This window comes from Haliaeetus albicilla, chromosome 12 (assembly GCF_947461875.1).
Source record: "Haliaeetus albicilla chromosome 12, bHalAlb1.1, whole genome shotgun sequence".
Taxonomy (NCBI): domain Eukaryota; kingdom Metazoa; phylum Chordata; class Aves; order Accipitriformes; family Accipitridae; genus Haliaeetus; species Haliaeetus albicilla.
The window spans coordinates 34,278,639-34,299,040 of NC_091494.1; the positions used below are offsets into that span (position 1 = coordinate 34,278,639).

The window sequence follows — 20,402 nt, forward strand, 5'->3', positions numbered from 1 at the left end:
GCCAGCGTCAGTAAAAATTATACTTAATATCTGACTAGCCGACTTGCAATCTGCAAGCAGTCGACACGGTGCTTTCATAAAAATGTCTAAAAGGAGTTAAATAACAATGCAACCTGCTCCCCCTGCATCCACCTCCAAAAACATAGATAAAATAATTGGAGAAGCTGTATTTCTGGTTTCCAGAACAAAAATGTGTGCATATGTATAGTGAATCTGATGTGTCCAGGCTATGTTACACCCAGTGTGTATTTGATACAGATTGTAATGTATGCATGTTTCATAGGCCTAAGGCATCCCTGGCGTATTGATCTTAGGCTGCCTGCATACCCAGTAGGTATGATGTGTCCTGGACACATTGATCTCACTATCCCCATGTAAAGATACTGATCCATAAATACACCCTGGCAATTTCCAGACATTCCAGAAAAATAGCCAGAGTCCTCACCTTCTTTCTAGCTCCAATTTCAAAGTGGAAAAAGACAGAGGTTGTACCTGACATAGCATGAATGCTTAGTATTTCCAGTTGTCCTGGGTGGGCTGCTAGCACTGACTGGGACACCCTGAAACTCCAGGAACATCTACCTTGCATGCACAGACGATGGGTGCAGCACATACGTTCTAGGTGTGATATAACCTGAGCGCTACTTACCGCAGCTGAACAGATTTCTGTAGAAGCAATCCAAGATAGAAATGATGGATATATGAGGTGTCTCTTTACAGTGCTCAACCACATATGTATTTGAAACTGGAAGCATTTACACTATGATTCACCCTCTTCTCTTCAAGCCCCAACTGAAGAGGTGCCTTCAGCGTCTCTTCAAACCTCAGCAGCCATATGGGCTGAGCTGGGTCCTCCGGACTCTGAACAGATTCTGCTTCAAAAGGGCTGATTCTAACAGCAGTTGTTTGACACATAGGCATTAATTAATCACTTACTAAGGCACAGGTTTGTTTATGATGGAATTTTTGCCTCTGCTTACTTAAATATAAAAACCACCCATTAATCTGTAGGATGGTGATCCACTAGATTGCCCTGCTTTCCGTCTGTACATGCATCACTGTTTAAGGTGCGAATGAAATTTTAGGCTCTTGTGTACAGTAAACTGGTCAACACTGAGATTATTCTAATTCTCAGTTACTTATGAACATACTAATTACTGTGAATTTTCATATTTATCTGTTTGTGAGAATGGTTTAACAATGATTGAATTTCTACTGTAAAGACTATTTACTGTTCGGTCTGTGCTTGGAAGTGGCCTGTTGAATGAAGAAAAAAGAATATTGCCAGAGTGATGACTTAGTACCATTTGTAAATTTGTTTTTTAAAAAATTCTTTTGAATATGAAAACTGCGTGTAAAACATTGTCTAATAAGATTAAATTCATACAGTCAGCTTAAAATTAAAGGATTCAATTCCTGGTTCTGCCCAGACTTCTTATGTGACTGTATGAAGTGATTTGATCTGTTATTGTATTCTTGGATTTTCCCACCAGTACCTGTGGTAGTGATAGTGTTAGCATTGTGTAATTTCACTCCAAGCTGTTTCCTGTCTTTTCTGACTCTTTTACTGTCTAGTTACTGATGGGGTTGCATTGCCTTGAGCAACACTTAGGAAGGGTTTGGAGGGTGAGAGCAGAGGTGAAGGAGGGAGCACGTGCCTGTGACTTGTTCTTGATAACATGAAATGGTATAATCCTTTACTGTGTTACTGAATTGTTGAGACTGTGTGTTTGTGAGACTCATATCCTGTTGATGGGCTAGAACTTAATGTGTGTTTGCCTAGTGGGTCTTTTTAAAATTAATTGGTGGAGTTTAGATGTTTCTAAATAGTCTGGGAGGGAATAAAAGATGTGAATTCTGTAGCTGTGAAGAGGGCTGAACTTGCTTTATAGGAAAGTTGTCTTATATCACAAACCTGAAAAAACTGCAAATGTTTCTAAACGCCAGCTGAGCAATCCCTCTCTTCATTCAGAGCTGCCCTCTCAGTTCATTGTAGAGTAGTACTTTCTTGCGCAAGCTGATTCATCTCAGCAATGACTCTTACCTCCCTTCTGTCCTTTTTAGGCAGGTCTTAATGCTCTTGTTTCTTAATGTTATTAACACGAGTGCTTAAAAACTTCTAATAGCTTCATTATTTTCCTTTCTTACTAGGCAAGTTGGCTTTCTAATGTCAGTGTATTGTCCTGCTCTGGAGGTGGGAATTGAGTTTACAGGAGTCTGAATTCAGAGTTAACTGTATGATGACATGTTAAATGAAATATGCCTGTGCTCAAACATCAGAGGCTTCAGGACAAATGTAGTCTAGAGACCAGCTTCTAGCAAGATATATTTATTTATTTATCTGTCGCTGCTTTACAGTGGGTGCATATGTGGACAAGTGTGTGTGTAGAGATATGTACTTGATTAATACTGGTATTTCAGTTACATGAATTCATAAATGTGTCTTCACATTGCCTGTAAATTGGAGAACTATCGCTTGAAAGGAAACAGACGAATTGTTAGGTCTTGAAAGTTACCATCTGTTATCAGTTCATGTCCTGAAGAAATGTAGCTATGACAATTTAGCTGTTCCATTACCCAGAATCTTGATTCATAGCTTGGACTTTTAAGTTTGAGGCTTTATGTATATGGTCCCATTTCTATTCATCAATTAGGCCATGGTAAACCCGTGTGTGTGCACTCAGAGCCTTCAATAAACATGAGACAGTTTGGCTTGCAGTGAAAGAGCATCATATTTGCTTTGGATTATCAATCTATTGTTGATGACAACCTATCAACCTAATTAGCTGTACCATTTTTAATGGCACAACTAATTAATTGTGAATTTAAAATTAAAATTATAATCAGTGCTAACATGGAGGAAAGCAGTGAGGAAAATATTAAAGCTGTTATAAGTATTCTTCACAAGACTGCTGCATGTGAAACGAACCTGAGTAATGTAGAATGGGGTTGAAGAAAACTTTTAAAAATACATGTTGAATCACACAAAACAGGTTTTGTATCTTTCAAAAGAAGTATTTGGCACCCTCTCTGCTGACAGATCTGAAAAAAAAAATGACGTATATGCTGTTCCAGAAAGGGAAGCAAAATGTAGTATCTGAGCTCTGAAGTATGCAAGGATCTATGTTTTTATTAGAAGCTTCTCCTGTTCTTAAGAGAAAAGTTAAATTTGTGATTATAGAGTTATATCAATAGAGTTGGGCTAGGACTGTTAGCTGCACGGAAGTTCTGCAGCAGGGTGGGCTGTGATGGGCTTACAAAGAGAATGCAGACCCATTCGTGGTGGAGGGGTAAAATGTCATTTGGTCTTGATACAATTTCAAGTTAATGTTAATCAAGAACAAAATGGAGAGGGTCTGGACAAGTGGGGCTGATGAAGAAAGACCACATCTTAAACTTATTTAAAAAACCAGCAGAAGCTGGAGAGAGTCCTGTGACTATCAATGTGAGAGAAAAATAATTTCTTTGTCATGGCTAAGGAAGTGGGAGAGCTGAATAAGATGGATTTGGAGCCCCATTTTACATGTAGGATTGTAGAAAATAATGCTGGAAAGTTCTTGAGAAGTCATCTATTCCGTCCTCTTGCCCTGAGACAAGATCACCAAATCTGTATCATGTTTGCAGATAATCCTGAATCGTTCTTATTGTTAGAAATATAAATCTTAATCTCCCTGGCTGCTATTTAAATGCAGCAAGTCTTGTCTTACTGTGGGATGGAGCAAATTATTTCCTCCTCTTCCTTTGTATTTTTCTTTCTCTTTCTTTCCTTTCTTTCTTTTTTCTTTCTTTCTCTTTCTTTCTTTTTTCTTTCTTTCTCTTTCTTTCTTTTTTCTTTCTTTCTCTTTCTTTCTTTTTTCTTTCTTTCTCTTTCTTTCTTTTTTCTTTCTTTCTCTTCTTTCTTTCTCTTCTTTCTTTCTCTTTTTTCCTCTGTTTGTTTCCTTCTTTCTGTTTCCTTCTTTCTGTTTCCTTCTTTCTGGTTTGTTTTGTTTGTTTGGGGGTTTTTTTGTTTGATTGTTTGGTTTTTTTCTTTGTGCATCCAGCATCTTCCAGACAACTACTTTTTTGCCTGCTGTCTGCTGTGGTAGTTCATGTTTCCAGATTCCCATTTCCTTTGTACTCTTTCCAGCTCTTTCTTGAAGAGAGATGGTCAGCCGTGGGTACAGGCAGTGCTTTAGTGAAGGCTTTAAGATGCCAGACTGAAGTAGAAGGGTTACTTTGAGCCTCATAGTTGGTTATTTATTCCATTAGAACACTTGTCTTCTTACAGTAGCCTGATCTTTTTACTTCTCTTTGGTTTGTGATCTGCTAAAACCTTGCATCTTTTTCTGCAGAACTGCTATGGGGTAAGTTGTTTGCTGTTCTGCATTTAATTCTTCATGCCTAATAACATGACTTCCTTATTGAGTTGCCGTTGCTTTTTTCATACCATGTCTCCAGTTTATCATTGCTGCGTTCTGATCCTATCACACAGCAATCTGATCACCTCCATCTTTTTTCTCCTTAGCTTGGTGTCATTTGCAGATTTAATAAGGATATTCTCTAGTCCATCATCCAGTTGTTAACAAAAATATTGAACAGCATAGGCTCGGATCAAGTCCCTGCGGAATCTATTCTGAAACATGCTTCTGTTTTGACAGCAAACCATTGATTCTCCCGGAGAATATTTCAACCAATTTTACATTTAGCTCACATTTCCCCAATTTGCTTATGACAATATCAAGTAAGAATTTCATGTCAGAAACCATTACGAAGTTAAGATGTATAGAGGGAGCTTTGGATGGTGGGACACAGGTGGAAAATGTGAGAAAACAGGTAGAATTTGTTTGAACTGCAGCAGATGACTGGGTCTGAGTGGAGGGAGAAACAAATGAGTATCAGGGTAGAAGTTAGGGTCAGCTGGATTTGTGGATATATGTTTCTCTATTTCAGACCTTCGCATAAAGCCAACAGTTAAGAAGGTAACACCTGTAATTAAATGAATTGGGAAGAAAAACAGAAGATGATGAGAAAAAGATTGTAGGAGATAACAAGGGACAGATTTAAGGAAGACATGGCTCTCTCAAACATTTCTGGTAAAGCAGGTGTATTGAGACACCAAGCTCTAGCCAAGGAAATACCATTAGAAACCTCAGAAGCTCTTACAGCTCAGTTTACAGAGACAGAGGTTAGGCTGAGAGGTGCTGTGGAGAGGGGCAGAGTTACAAAGACAAGTGGGGGCAATGTTGGGTTTATTAAGACAAGCTTGAAACATGCAGATGCTGTCAGGAGGACCCTAGGATGCAGAGATAAGAGAAAAAGAAGAGTAAGAGTCAAGAGTGTGAGTGTGGGTAGGGTAGTATGTGGAAAGAATGTGGAATTACCTGAGAAGGCACAAGGACTAATAGAAAGCAGGTCCCAAACTTTTGTGCTCGTGATTCAGACAGGTTTTGTTTGCATGGCCTCCTAATGCATGCAGAAAGATAGGAGGCCCTTACATTATAGGGTTATTATATGGTTTTCCGTAAGTAACTGAGGCGCTATCTGTTTAAAATGTATTAAGTCAAATATTTAAATTCCTCCTTTATTCCATGATTTATGAAGCTATAGTTTGGTTTTCCTGTTAATTTTCCCCAAAAGATTTCGACTCTTTTCTTCATTGATACAGAATTTGTCAATATTAATTTAGCAAAAATAGTGCGGACTCATAGTTTTAGAGACACTTTGTATAAAACTGTGGAAAAATGCTCTAGTAAATAAATTTTCTCAGTATGTTTTTGACCTAGTTTCCTAAGGAAATGAGGCTTGTGAGGGTGCGTTGTATTCCTGTCTCGGTCTCCCCATTTAGCTTTAGAAATACCTGGCTGATCCTGACCAAATTTGGTTGGAGGTCCACAGAGGTTCCTTGAGATGTGCAGCTGGGTGCAGGACAGTGTCTTAGTGCCATTACTTACCTTTCCCACCTATATGCTCAGGTCTTAAGGAAACTCTTCAATGTGAATTCAATGGTTATCTATTCTGGTTAGTCTGCCAGCTGGCCAGTCGACCAGTTGGGAGCTTTGAACAAGCCACAGGACTGTTAACACCAATGTCTGTTTAAGAAAAGACTGTTTAGTACTTAAAAAAATTTGAAATGCAACCAAATGGAATACACTTTCCAGCTTGCTTTAATATTTATATGGTTCTAGCAGATCCAGGAATGAAGATTAAAATAAAACCTTTAATTTCTAATATGGAAGTCTCACTCTTGGGAAGATGATTTGCGACTGGGTTGTCACTGTGGGCCCTATAAATTATTATGATTTCCTCATAAAATACTGGTTTCCCACAGATGGTTGTAAAATCTTCCTGGATGACATATTTTCAAAGAAGGTCTCCCAGCATCAAAATTAGGAATTAATTTTTGACTGAACTGCAGTCCACTGAATAGGTAACAAATAAATTTCAGTATTTAATATCTATCAATTTATGGTGGGTAGTTACCTGCTAACTTCGTGCAACGATCATATGTCTGAATATAGTTTTAGAATAAATTATGCTTATATCTTGATGAAGCCTGTGAAATGTGTTCAGATGAGCAAGTCAGACTGGGAGCTGCAGAGTGGGGTTTGAATTCATTCTAGCATAGATACCTTCTCACACAAAACCAGAACCATGAACATATGGGTAAACATGACTTTAAAACTACTCCAAACCAAACAGGATAGCCCTCACTTGTGTAGGTATTTCCTGAATAAAATGTCTGTCTTACGCAGAATCAATTTTCAAAAACTGTTCTTTCTCCTGTTGTTGTAAAAAGACTTTCCGAATGTAATGTGGGTATAAGCTGGTGCTGTTCTAGATGGGTAGATATGTATTCAGAGCTTTGATTTCTTTTTCTTTTCTGGAGTTGGAAGCTCTGGCTGTTCTAATTAATTATGCAGTGTATAACAGTGCATTAAAACAGTTTTAATCAGTTGCAGTTTAGGTAATGTATAAGCAATAGAAATTATTAAGAACTGAGGCTGGTTTCTGGAGCATGATGCTGAGGCTGGCTATATGACCACACCATGTACCATCACTCCTCCTAAAGCAGAGAGGAGACTGGAGCAGGGATGAGGGATTAGATAGTCTATCTTTTTGAGGAACTTCCTTGGTTATCTCCTACCACTAAAATACACAAAATTGAGTTGTTGAAGATGGTCGAGAAATACTAAAAATTGATTTAGAGGTTTCCCATGAACTTTGCAGCTTCCTGTTAATTCCTATTCTGACTTCAAATTTCCTGGCAAAAAAATTCAAGTTCTGTGTAAAAGGTCTGAGTTGGTCTCACTGGTAGAAGTGAGAGAAGTCTGTAGAGACTGTTGGGAAAAGTAGGTTATGATGAGAGGTTTTAGAAGTGGGATGCTGACAGACTAAGGAAGGAGGCAGGAAACTTTGCAAAAGTCAAGAGGAGGAAGTGGAGAGGAAACGTCTGGAAGAGGAAGCAGGAGAAGATGCACTGTGGTCAGTTAGGAGGTCAAACGGGGGAAATAAAGTAAAACCAGGAAAAAGACTTTTATTTATTCTGAGTATTAGATGAATGATATATTCAGGAATTAGTACAAAATCGAAGCATTTTTTAAAAATAAATGGTGTTAAAGTTCTAAGGCCATAATAACGGATATGTTTTTACTTTTAACCCTGAATGTGGGCTTTGATGTCAAACTGCAGCTTCTGGTTACATTTTTAAAGCCATTATGAGTACTATTGAAAAGTAACTTTTGGATTTTCTTGGCTTTAGACTGTAACTTTTCTGCAGTTTCTTTCAGGAGAAGTCTGTGTGCTCAGGGGAAGGGAAGATCCAGACAGAAAATTACCGCTTTTGTATAAAAACATTAGGAAGTAGGTTTTTATGCAATAGTTTACTGAAATACCTTTACTTTTGCCAGTAGATGTCACTGTGGATAAAAAATACCACTGCTTAGTAGACAAAGGAGGTAATTTGCTAAAAGAAAATTCATCCTTTGAAAGTAGATTGGGGGGGGCAACATTTTTTTCCTAAGGAAAGACTTTTTTAAGCATATAAAAATGGATTTCTTACTAATCAGGACATCTATTTTTGCCCACTACAATCCTGTATTTTTTGCTTATCTTCGCCTGACTTGGGTAAGTTCATGGCTTTCTGTCTGACTTCATAGGGGATGTCTGTGTATGAGCGTGCTCCAGTTCAGCTTTATTTTGAAAGCATTTAGTGTTTGGAGGTTGCCTTAATAAGCACCAGTTGTCGCTACAGTGTGTGTGTGCGCGGGGAATTGGACATGGAGGAAGTGGCTTCATTAAGGTTGATTTGGAGGGGGGAGCAAGATGAGAAATAAAATTGCCCATATGATTGGCTGGGAGAATAGCTCTGAATTATGGGATCCATCTGTTTCCTGTAATGAATTCATAAACCCATCAAACAATGACCTGAACGAATTGCTGAAGGAAAAAAAATAATACACTGGCATGATATGTTTAACGCAGTGAGGCATTGGCATTGTATAATCAAAAATTCTTCTCACATCCAGCACTTTGTAATGGAGCTGCTGTGTTTAATAGAAGCTGTAAATAAATCCTGTCACAGTAGCAGCCAAGAATGCATTTCTGGGTTTAACTGTTTCTCTTCTGGAATGCCTGCTCCTTCAAGGCTTTAGAAATGCAAGTTTTATAGAGCTGGAGTGGGGGATTCTGAAATATAGAGAAATGTTAATGAGGTGAATGAAAGGAAAAAGCTGCCATAAATCAGTATTATGTGGCTTAACCAGTTTCTTTCATTTATGCACGTTCTTTCCTTATGTCATAGAAATGTACTTAAAAGCTATTGTTGTAATTGAAATCTGTTAGACTGATCCTATTCATTATATTAATAAAATCCACCTACAATTGCTCATAACACTTTTTTATGCAGTTGGGATTCCCGAGATTGTAATCATCAAAAAGCATATGGGGTAATTATTGGATTTGTTTGGGTAAAATTGGATTAAGAAGTTTAGATACCTTTAAGTACTGATAATTGTTACAAGAAAGCTCATTGTTTAGTATATGTACAGTTCTTAGAATGTAGAATAAGCAGATACCCATCACAAACATCTCAAGAGCAAGCAATCTCAAGGCTTTTATTTTACACCTTTAATTGTGTTTTTGCAAGAGGCTTTCTACTTAAATGTTTTTGCTTTAGCTCTTTAATCATGTGCTAGTTGTGAAAATCACTTTGTATTAAAACCTTTCTCCCATACATTTTAAATAACATTTTTATCATTAAAGCAAATTTAGCCATAAAGGCTACATTTTAATTCCTGGATTTGAGACAGCTGCCCACATAACATTAGCTGTGGCAGTGTATTACTTTCAGGTGAAAGGGTAGACAGGCTGCTCCTTCAGGGACTGGCAAGGTCTCTCTATAGATTGGCAGGTTGGCCCTTGGGGCTGATTAAATGTATAGCGCACAGAGCATCAGTGTTCTAGGCAGCCCCTGCTGACCACAGGCACTGCCATGCTGTATGCAAAAGGTTGCTGTCTGGTTTGCTTTTAGCCTGCAGTTTGCTAAAATATTATGTCTTTGTACATTGTATGTTCTGCAAAGCATAGCCATCATCTCAAAATATACACGTTGTAGGAAGGGGAATGTCTAAATGGTGTATAAAGATGCTCTTAAAGCAAGTATCGTATGACAATTAATAATTAGGAAATCTAATGTAGACACTTTGAACGGTAGGTGTTTCTCACAGTGCGTATCAAATGAAAATTGCTGCTTAAACATTGCTGAAGATGACTTTAAATAGGTGTTGAGTTTTTTTGAAGAATACAGTCGTATTGTCGTTGTAACATACATTCTCCAAATATTATTGCTGTATTTGAAGGCTAAATTCTAGCCTGATAAGAAGCTGGAATTTGGGAATCAAGCCCATTCCTATGATGTTTCTCACTTTTTGCTTTATTTCCTGTCAGTGGTGCTATTAAATAGTTATTTTCCAGCTACCATGATTGTATACACAGTGTCCTTGCAAGAGCTTCCATTTAACTTGTCTTAAAAGAGATTTTCATATACAAAAAAACTCCACATTGCTATGTTGATTAGAGAAAAAACAGTATTATTAATATGCAGAAATATTTTTATTCTAAAGTACAATGGGTTTGATATTTTGATCTTCTTTGTTCTTTTTTTCCTCATCTATGATTCAGATATTTAGACGGAAACATAGTTTCTAACACTGTAATTGGGTTTCTCAGGCCACACCTTTGTGATGAAGCTGCTTTGTTAATTCACACTAAAGCAAAAATTATGTACTCTATGACCTTAGGTCATATATATATATAAAAAATACATATATGTATGTATGCACGCATACGCATATTTGGAAGTACCAGATGTGTGTGTGTCTATATATATAAGAATAAAATGAGAACATAATGCTTTCTAAAAAGCAGCCTAGCCTGCCTTGCTCTCTGAAAGACATTTCCAATGAATTAGTATTCCTTAAGAAAGTCTCAGGGCCAGACAAATACCGACTCTGTTGGCATTGTGCCAGTTAATGGTTTTAATTCTCTTGTATACTTATTTAACTCCATGGAAAAATAATTTCTTAGTTTAAAGAACAAGCAAATCAAAGAAGGCTGTAGTTTCTTGCTTTGCCATGCGGTTGTCCTGTCCAGTCTTTTTTACTAGCTGATCGTCAGGACCTTGGAGTACTTCAGAGTTTGATGGCCAGAGCTGAGCTGGCTGGGTGAGAGACTTTGGGTGGCGATGTGGGGGAGCAGTCCTCATCCCCACCCGGCTGCCCCCTCCTGCCTGTCCCCTTTTCCTCCTCTTCCCTGGTGTTCCCTCTGATCTGCCTGCACAAGGGTTTGTGTGGCTAGTCCTGTTATCTGAGTTGGAGAAACTTCCCAGCTGAAATGGTTTATTATTTTTGGTGGATCAGACTATGTCTGGAGTGCTCTTTCTGAATCTTGTGGTTGCGAGCAAATCACATCTAGCTTCATCCTTTGAAATTTCAATGATTGTAAATGCTTACATCTTTGTAATAATAATAATAGTAGTAGTAGTAGTCATCATCGTAGTAGTAGTAGTTAAAAATGTTTACATTTCTGTAATAGTAGCAGCAGTAGCCATAGTAATAATACCCCAAGATCTCTAATTTTCTCATTTCTGCTCCCCATCTCCCAAACAAAATGGAAATACACACTTTTGCTCAAAAACATAAAAAGTGATACTGTTTTAATTGTCTTTTCAATTTGTCAAAGCAAGCAGAACTAAGGAGTTGGCTTTTGATACAATTTCGAGTTTGGATACGAGGCACTTCGATATGCACATACACAAGTCTAAGGTGGTGTAGCCTTCCCAAACCCAGGGTGACGGGTGGTGAGAGCCTGAGCCTGTGTTTTCTGTGCAGCAGGTTGGTACCTGCCGGACAGGCGGTGGTGGTCACCTGCAGAAGCTGTGTGTGCCCTCCCGTGGCAGGCTGTCCAGAGAGAGCTGGAGAGATTCATCTCTGGAGGGACTGCTGTTCAGTGAGAGGATCAGCTTAATTCATAGGTTATACTACTTTCTATTTTTTTTAAAGGGCAGGTGGAATGTTAAAGTCAACAGGACTTAAGAAAAGACCCATTAAAACTAAGTAATATTTTCAGTCATGTGGGCGATAGATTTATTTATATTGTGGAAACAAAATAATTCTCAGATACATGTTGAATATGCAAATTTGATACTTGAAATTAATTATTCTGCACTTTGTGACATTTTTAGTCTACTTTTTTAATTGTCAGAGTTAGGATAAACTGTTCATTTCCAAAGCTGGTGGTATATTTTGAAAAGGCAAAGAAGGTGTTATTCTTGGCTCTTCAGACGTTATTGGTACTTTTAAATTTTTTTTATATTCAAAGTTCCTTTTTTGTTACAGAAATAAGCACAGGTGAAATTGTTTAGGCTTCCAAAATAAAAGTCTTGGAGAGGCAAAGTGCTGATGGTTGCTGCCAAACTTGCCATATTTTTGCTTGTGCAAGTGCCTGCTTGCTTTGAAACTACCCTCGACACTACCTTGATGCCTGTTCACTGCTTCTGCTGTGGAAGATGATCAGTTTTCAGGTGTGTCAAAGCCTGCAGAGAGGCTGAGTACTGGTTTTACACCATATATATAACAAGGTGAGATCCAGTTTTGCCCTTGTTGGACATGCTTGTGATGAGCTGGAGGAGTACTCAGTTCTGTGCATCTAGGAAGCCCAAAGGGTTCCTTCTGGGTGGCCGAGCAGCTCTGTAGACACTGCCAAGTGAGCAGAACAAACTGGTGCAGTTCCCGCCAGGCACTGCCATCCCCGGCCGGTGCTGTGCCACTCTGCTCCTGGTACCCCCACCCCAACTCGCTCCTGGCTGTTCCCGAAGGGACCCGGCACCGCTGACCTCTCCGTGCCAAGCTGTGCGGGCAAATTCCGCTACAGACCAGGGTGGGTCTGGCCTGCTTATTTCAGGCAAGGTTAGAGTGGGACATATCAAATGTATGCCTGGAGTGCAAACGTAAAAGACTGGGGTGTCCTGAAATGCTTAATAAAAAGGTTTAGGAAAGACCACGAGAAAACAAAAGCTTTGTGTGAGTGCTGAATAAGCTGGTGGATTGGGTCTTTAAACTTGTTTTTTTGGGAGATCATTAGAAGCCTGAAAATTTATGCTTTCATGGCTACAGGCAGTGTGATATTTAATATTAGCAATCTCACATCCCAAACAGAAAAACTGCTGAACTAAAAAGGCAGTGGGTGCTCTAGATGGGTGCAGTAGCTTACTATGCAGTTTAAATGAGCACTCTATTCAATACTAAATTGTCACATCTCCTCTCTCTTCTCCTCCCTCCTGTTCTAGACCATGCAGAAGATTTGTTACAGTAAGGAATAACAGGTTCAAATACTGTAACAGTATTTGTGCAATAACAATGCGTTTTGCCTAAGCAGAGAATAACCAGAATTTATCCTTACTTTTAAAACTTAATGCTGTTTTAGTTCCAGTAGTGTTTATAGGACATTGTATTTTGTCCTGGTAGTAAGGAAGAGGCTAAAACTATGGAAAAGAAGCAGTTGAGATGCTATTTAGTATGTTTTAAAGGTTTTAGACTTGAAAGATTCAAGAAAAGCTTGTGTTACTCTTGTGAAGAAATACTGATGTACAAATAACTGTAAAAATTTATTTCTCTGCAATGTAAACAGTCACAAATTTATGTCTTCAGCCTATCCTACAGACTGGTCAATACATTTATTAAATCAGAGAGAAAATAAGATGTTGAGGTGTTCTTTCTGTCCTAGTGTGAACTGGTTGGCCAGTTTGGTACCTGTGGTGGATGTGCTCTGCATATACTAGGGAATTAGTATCTCTCCGTGAAAGACAAAACCTTTTGTATCATTAAAAGTAGTGCTAACGTTGATTAAAATAATCTTCATGCTTTACACGTTGGAATCCATTTTGCAGCTGAAGTTGAGTGCTTCTTACTACAGATGAGAAAGAGTTTTCCTTTAGTCACTTGTGAGACGTGGAAAAAGAATGGTATGGGCTTGTTTGTCCTTGTGCCCATTCACTCGTGTTCTTGCAAATGTGTAGCTTAGTGTAAAACTGAAATGTGATTTACTTTCTTCCGTTACTCCATTTCAGAGTCAGTTCAGAAATGAGAAGTGCTCTGCAGAGAAACATTGCTATGTAACTTTGCAAACCACAGCAATGGTTCTTGTACTCTTCAGTGGGATACAAAAACTTGGTGTTTTTATAAGACACTGAATTAAAAAAAAAAATCCCCCCAAAATAGACTTGTAATGGCAAAAGAGTTGTGTGTCATCCACTGTTTCCAATGAAAGGAACTAATTACGATCAGAGTTTTAATCATAATTTTGAAAACATAAGCCCCATATTTTTGAAGTCCTTAAAAATAATTTATTGAATAAATTGCGTGCAAGCATAACTTTTTTTTTTGTTTAAATTCCCAATACATAGAACATATTTGTGCCTCAATGGAGGCACAAAGCATTTGCACATGTGTCTACAGATTGGGTAAAGGAGGAGTAACATAAATTAATCTTTACTTGAAAACTTTTCACTCTAATATACACACTTTCAGTTGAATTAATTCTCTGAAATGCAAATTTCACGGCATGCTAGTTACTCTGTGCCACTATTTCTTATTTAATGTTTTTTCTGCACATTATTTGAGCATAACAAAAATTATTTCTAGCCATCCTTTTATTTATTGGGCTTTTATTTACTGTTTTAGGCTAAGTGTTCTTAAACATCTTGTTTTGAGAACAATCCAAGATGTCTTAGAAATGCTGGAAGTGAAAACATCTAAGAAGTTTTTTCACTTGCTCTGTTGTAGAGTTGATAGCAAATCAGTGTTTTTCTTCTTAAGTCTTGTACTATCCTAAATCCTATTTAGTATAAACACCCAGATACATACATAGACATATACATTTGTGAGCCATTTGAGTATTGATGTGAACTTGGTTGTGTATATACAAACTGTTCAGTCTTCAGCCGATATGCTCTCTCCTCTTCTCACGCAGTGGGTACCAGATATTTATAGTAACGAACTTCTCTGTTGTGTGCTGCTGACTGACGATGCAGCCTGGGAAGCGGGAAGTGTGCGAGATAAGGCCGGGGGGTTGTACAGTTAAAAACAGACATGTAGGCTCTCACAAAGAGTTGGGTGTGAAGCCTTTATCAGCTGTATTCTGGTACATAAATTTTACAGCTATATAAACCCAGGTTTTTTAGATGTAGATTTCAGAAATGTTATATAACAATTTAGGAGGCTACATACATAGTAGACCAGCCCTGAGTTCTGGTCGTAACACTTTTTTATTTAGAATGTATTTTACGTATTTTATAGTCCATGTTTTGCCAGCTGTTGTTTGGGAGACTGGAAAACATTATCCATTTGCTCAGTTACAGGAAAAAACCCCCACAACTTTCTGATACTAAAGCAGATTTTTTTTTTTTCAATGTAGTGCCAGAACCTATTAAGACCAGTTTAAGCCAGCCCCAACCTGCCGGTACCGGTACCAGTACTTCCACCAGCACTATTACCAACAGCAGCAATGGCAAGCGTGCGTCTGCTAATGGGCAGCAGCCAGCTGCGTCCCGTTACCTGCCTCGTGAGGTGCCTCCACGCTTCCGCCAGCAAGAACAGAAGCAGCTCCTAAAGCGGGGTCAGCCACTGCCTACTGGGACTCTGACTGGCACCAGCCCAGCACAAGGTACTGGACAAGCAGGGGCAAGTCCTCCTCCACAGCAAGGAGCAGGTGGACAGCATCATCCCAGTAAGACCCAAACAGGTAAGAATCGAAACCCAGTGAGATACTGACTCTTTTTTTTTTTTATGTAGTTATGCCCCCCACTGTTAGCAGAGATGCTGCGAGAATGTAAGGAATCTTAAGAATTGTCTTAAAATAACAGGATTTTAAGTGAAGTGTATGCTGTTGCTCTTTTTCTTACAGAATATATGATGTCATTTCTATAATCCAGTTCTAAAAGGTTTTCTTACTTAGATGCTCAGACCTGTGGGGTCTTTTTCTAGTTCTTTTTCTGTTTCTTTGGTAGTTAGAATGGATATGACCTTCAGGAAATGCAAATATTTCTTCAGTGATCATTCTCACAGAAGCATTGTTAATTTGGGTATTTCCAAGTTTTTTACTATCATTTTGGCAATTTTAAAGAGAGTTTTGCATATAATTACATGTAAATAAAAAATAGGAAGTTTGCTTATGTTGTGTTGTGACACTTTTATGCCTCTATTTGCTTATGCTCTCAATTGTTATTTTCACATTAGGAAAATAATACTTTGGGAAAAGTAGTTGAGTATCTTAGTCCTTTCTACCACTTCATTCCATCCTTTGCAGATAGACACACTGACCTTCCTTTGGCTATTGGAAATAGCATATTGAGGAATAAGTCTCTTGGCTACCTTTTTTTCCTGAAGCTGCTAATGAGAAAACAAGAAGCAGCTCTCTTATTTGCCCTTCTGTGCTAGAGATTGTGTAATTTCTACAGTGGAGATGAGCTTAGTCGGTAATTGGTATATATCACCTTTTTCATCACCGCTATATATGAATGTCATGTTAGGCAAAGCAGGGAGTGTTCTAAGATACAGTTATCTATGGCTTAGAAAAAGTTATCTGGACTAAGTCACAAGGGCCTGTCTGATATCTTGAATATTAGTAATTTCTGTATGATCGCAAGTGTTGCTCATTATCACTCATTAACGCTGTCAAACATTACAAAATTTGGATCTGAACTGCCTGCAGTTTTCCCTTTGGGCATTAGTGAATCTTTCACTAGTTTTGCTGTATTTGCTGCTGAACTGAACGCCAGCAGAGGAAGTTATTTGGTGTTGTCCTTACAAGTTTTAGTTAGATATGAAAATCATCCCTCTCAGAAATTATAGCTTTTACGGTTATCGAGATGCATTTGAAAATACTATTCAGCTACTCTGCAGAAACACAAATCTGAAAACGCAAAATAAAACAATTGTTTATTTACTTAAAATGTTGGGGGTTTCTAGGGCGGGAAGAGGTTCTGCTTCTGTATTCTTGACTATTTGGCTTTAGTGACATGGAAAGTAGTAAGTTCCCACCAGTTAGAGCAGCATTCTCATCATCTTTGCAAATCACAGTTCAGCAGGGGTGGTGGCTGACATTTATGGCTTCTCTTTGATTTGGAGATGTTTGTTAACTGTCAGACTAATGTTCTGGTTTTTATATATATATATATAAAATATACATACATATATATATGTCAAGCGGCTCAGTATTAGACTTCTTCCAAGCATCATTATAGATGTATCTGAAACATCTTTGATGTTTCAGAAACATACTGTAAATCATGAAACAAACTCCACCATAAATTGTAACATAATCCATAAAATAATTTAGCTTGTACTAGCTGTCTGACTGTGATCTTGCCAGGTGCATTTGTACCTTGAGGTTTTAGACTTCTTTTCCTGGTTCCTATTTTAACTTGCTGTATAAAATAAGCACTTGTTTCTGCAGTTCGTCAGCCTGGCAAGTATCAGCAGAGGTTTTACCCTGTTGAATTAGTTTGCTTTTTTATTCTTTTGCTACATTTCTGTTACTGTTGGAAAAATTCAGAATACAGTAAAAGCTAGGACAAATGAGAGGAAGAGTGCAGCAGCTTTTCAGCTTTATATTATATGCCATATTGCACAAAAGTTAACCCATATCAAACTCTTAGCAACAGTATTACTTGAAAGCAATTAGTGCACAGAGTCAAAATTGTCAGGTGGTTGTTTACTATGTAAAGTCAAAACAAAAACTTTCAAAGGCACGAGGAAAATCCGTGCACAGTTCTTGGAGCAGGGAAAAGAATCTTAGACAAGCTAAATCCTTGGCTGCTTTTTTGTCTGCTGACAGCAAGAGGTTTTGTTTTGAGACTTAAGTGGTTGCATCTTCCTTGTAGAAAGAAATTGCTGAATACTAGAGCTCATGTAGTTCTCTTTCCAGCAGGTGGAGCATCAGTTCATTTACTAACTACAAACAGTTACAGAAGAAAAAAAAAAAATCTGTCTAGCTCACTTTATAATGACAACAGTTGTGTGCCTGGCTGCTTTGTGAGGCTGAGAGAGGAGTATAGCATATCTCACTCCTGAGGGACCTTTGCAGCCTGAAGTATGTATACTGACAGTCTTCCTTGGTCTCTCATCCTGGCTTCGTCTTCACATTGACAAGTATAAAGACCAAAGAAGTAAGAAGAGTATCCAGGGAAGGCCAAAACCTTTTCATCTCAAGTGTTACGATTTGAGTAACTACTAGCTTTAGAAAAAATGTGGGGATTCTATATCCTGAAAACCTTCAGCACTTAAGTTAAAAATTTTCCATGAAATGTAATTCAAACTGGGTCATATTTTTGTGAATATGAAAATAAAGAATTTTAAACATGAGGATTCTGACTAAGCAATACAACATCAGAAGGAAACTCCTCGCCTTCCTCCACATATCAGTAGGAACTGTATTCCTTTAAATGTCTGTCTCTGGTTCCCTGAGTAATTCACTGTTGTGGTTTAACCCCAGCTGGCAACTAAGGACCACGCAGCTGCTCACTCACCTTCCTCACAGTGGGATGGGGCAGAGAATCAGAAGAGTAGAAGTGAGAAAACTCGTGGGTTGAGATGAAGACAGTTTTATAGGTAAAGCAAAAGCCACACACGCAAGCAAAGCAAAACAAGGAATTCATTCACTGCTTCCCATGGGCAGGCAGGTGGTCAGCCATCTCCAGCAAAGCAGGGCTCCAGCACGTGTAACCGTTACTTGGGAAGATGAACGCCATCACTACGAATGTCTCCCCTTCCTCCTCCTTCCCCCAGCTTTCTATGCTGAGCATGACGTCATATGGTCTGGAATATCCCCTAATCAGGTGCAAGACCTATGCTGGAGCTACAGAAATCATGTTGTTACATATGGAGTCAGCAGAAAATCCAACCTAATATCCCCTAGTCAGTCAGGGTCAGCTGTCCCAGCTGTGTCCCCTCCCAGCTCCTTGTGCACCCCCAGCCTGCTCGCTGGTGGGGTGCGGTGAGAGGCACTAAAGGCCTTGGCTCTCTGTAAGCACCGCTCAGCAATAGCGAAAACATCCCTGTGTCATCAACGCTGTTTCCAGCACAAATCCAAAACATAGCCCCATACCAGCTACTCTGAAGAAAATTAACTCTATCCCAGGCAAAACCAGCACATTCATTTACTAAAGAGTCTTTGCAAATAAAACTTCTCTAGGGAAGTGAAGGGAAGGAACAAAATAATCGGAGTTGGCCAGAAGAGAATCAGTGTAGGTACCTGATCCATGTCTAAACAGGAGTTTTGTCTGTTTGAACAGCACCTGCATCGTAGAAGAGTGATCACTTAATGAATATTATTAGATGTCTTCAAAGTCTAGAGACAGTCAATAATGCATCAGTGCTTAGGGCTTTCTCGCTCTCTGGTAACCTGATTGCCTAACCAGAGCTTATTAGACCCATGCTGGATTCTGCCCAAGCAAGTCTCCATATGTGGCTTCTTTATACTTATGATGAACAATAGTAACTTCCCTTTTGATGGATGACCTGGTACTAATCAAAGAGCCAGGATCGTTGTAAGCTAGCATCTTGTATCCAGAAGATGCTTAATGTAAATTCGTGCCTGTAGCTTTTCTTTTTATGGGGTCATATTCCTTCATAGTTAACTTGAAATTATGCAACCACGTTCCTTCCAGGCCCTATTTATAACTACCTGGATACAAGGAAGGCTGTTAGAGAGGCATTGGCAACCTCTTCACTGTAATAATCACATTATTTTATCTCTTTATTCTCTTATCAGCAGTCTCTGTTATCTACTGCCTTGGCCTATCCAAAACACTTATCAGAACTCTAACTGCAATGTCATGAATTAAAAAGGGTGTTCTGCCAATGTAAGGCAAGTTGGAATTAATGACCACTAATATATTCTTTGTCAGGTTTATCATCTGGAAATATCAGTGAAGTGGATGAGAGTAGTGATTTTTTGTTTTCTCTTTTAAGATAATCTCTAAAACATTAACTAGACAAACTGTTAAGAGACAAAATTAAAACATTTCAAACTGCATAGAATATTTTAGAAATCATATCCCTTGAAAACAGTCTTTTATTTATTGTTAACTATTATGAAACTATCTTCTGTAGTACTTTAGAGCGTTTTCTGTAGAATAGTTACTTGTCTGGAACTTTTACCTTGAGCTGCAAAGTTTGTTCTTGACATGCCCCTTCTGTAATCCTTTTTAGGATTACACTGAAGGAAAGCTGTATTTGTAATCTATGGGCAGTATTCTATTATCTAGTCTAGTTCGTTATTTTTACTTAAAGATGGAGCTTTTCATCTCTTCCCTACCCACTTTGTCAACTAACTCCAATAAATGTGGTGAATAGTTAACTTCCCTCATTAAGGTGTGAGGCATTAATGGAATGGTCCTTTTGCCATATGATCTAAAAGAATTAAGGTAATTTCTGGAAGCTACCATGGGAGATTAAAAATAACAATATCCTTCTTTGTTTCTTTACAAATTATGAAGTTTGTATAGGAGTCTCCAGGCAACCACTGTGTGTTTGATGATTATAAGAACAAAGATCAAAAGAAGTAATCAGTTTTTCTTGAAGATGCCTTTCACTTTTCTGCAATTCAGCAATGTGAAAGCAACATCCATCAACTCAAAAGAAATGTACCATGTCCTGCAGGAGTCATGATGAAACTTCTGCACTTCTTTTGTATTGGCAAGTAGAGTATTTTGTGGAACGGATGAGTAACATATGTTTCCGAAGTCTAAAAAGAAATGAAAGCAAGTAATTTGTGCAGTAGTCAAAATGAGAAAACACCCAAGCATTGTGGAAACTGAAGAGTTACGCTTTTAATTTGTTCTATCTGCTGTTTTCTGGGAAGTGAGA

General features: G+C 38.3%; 1 protein-coding gene across 8 annotated transcripts in view; it reads left to right on the forward strand.

Moving 5' to 3' along the window:
- Positions 1-20,402, forward strand: part of TNRC6C (trinucleotide repeat containing adaptor 6C) — a 111,409-nt gene that overhangs the window by 37,178 nt on the left and 53,829 nt on the right. For all 8 annotated transcript variants that reach the window (XM_069798957.1, XM_069798961.1, XM_069798958.1 and 5 more), the window contains exon 4: positions 14,950-15,276. In XM_069798957.1, the coding sequence (XP_069655058.1) occupies positions 14,950-15,276 (327 nt within the window). The remainder of the gene's footprint in view (positions 1-14,949; positions 15,277-20,402) is intronic.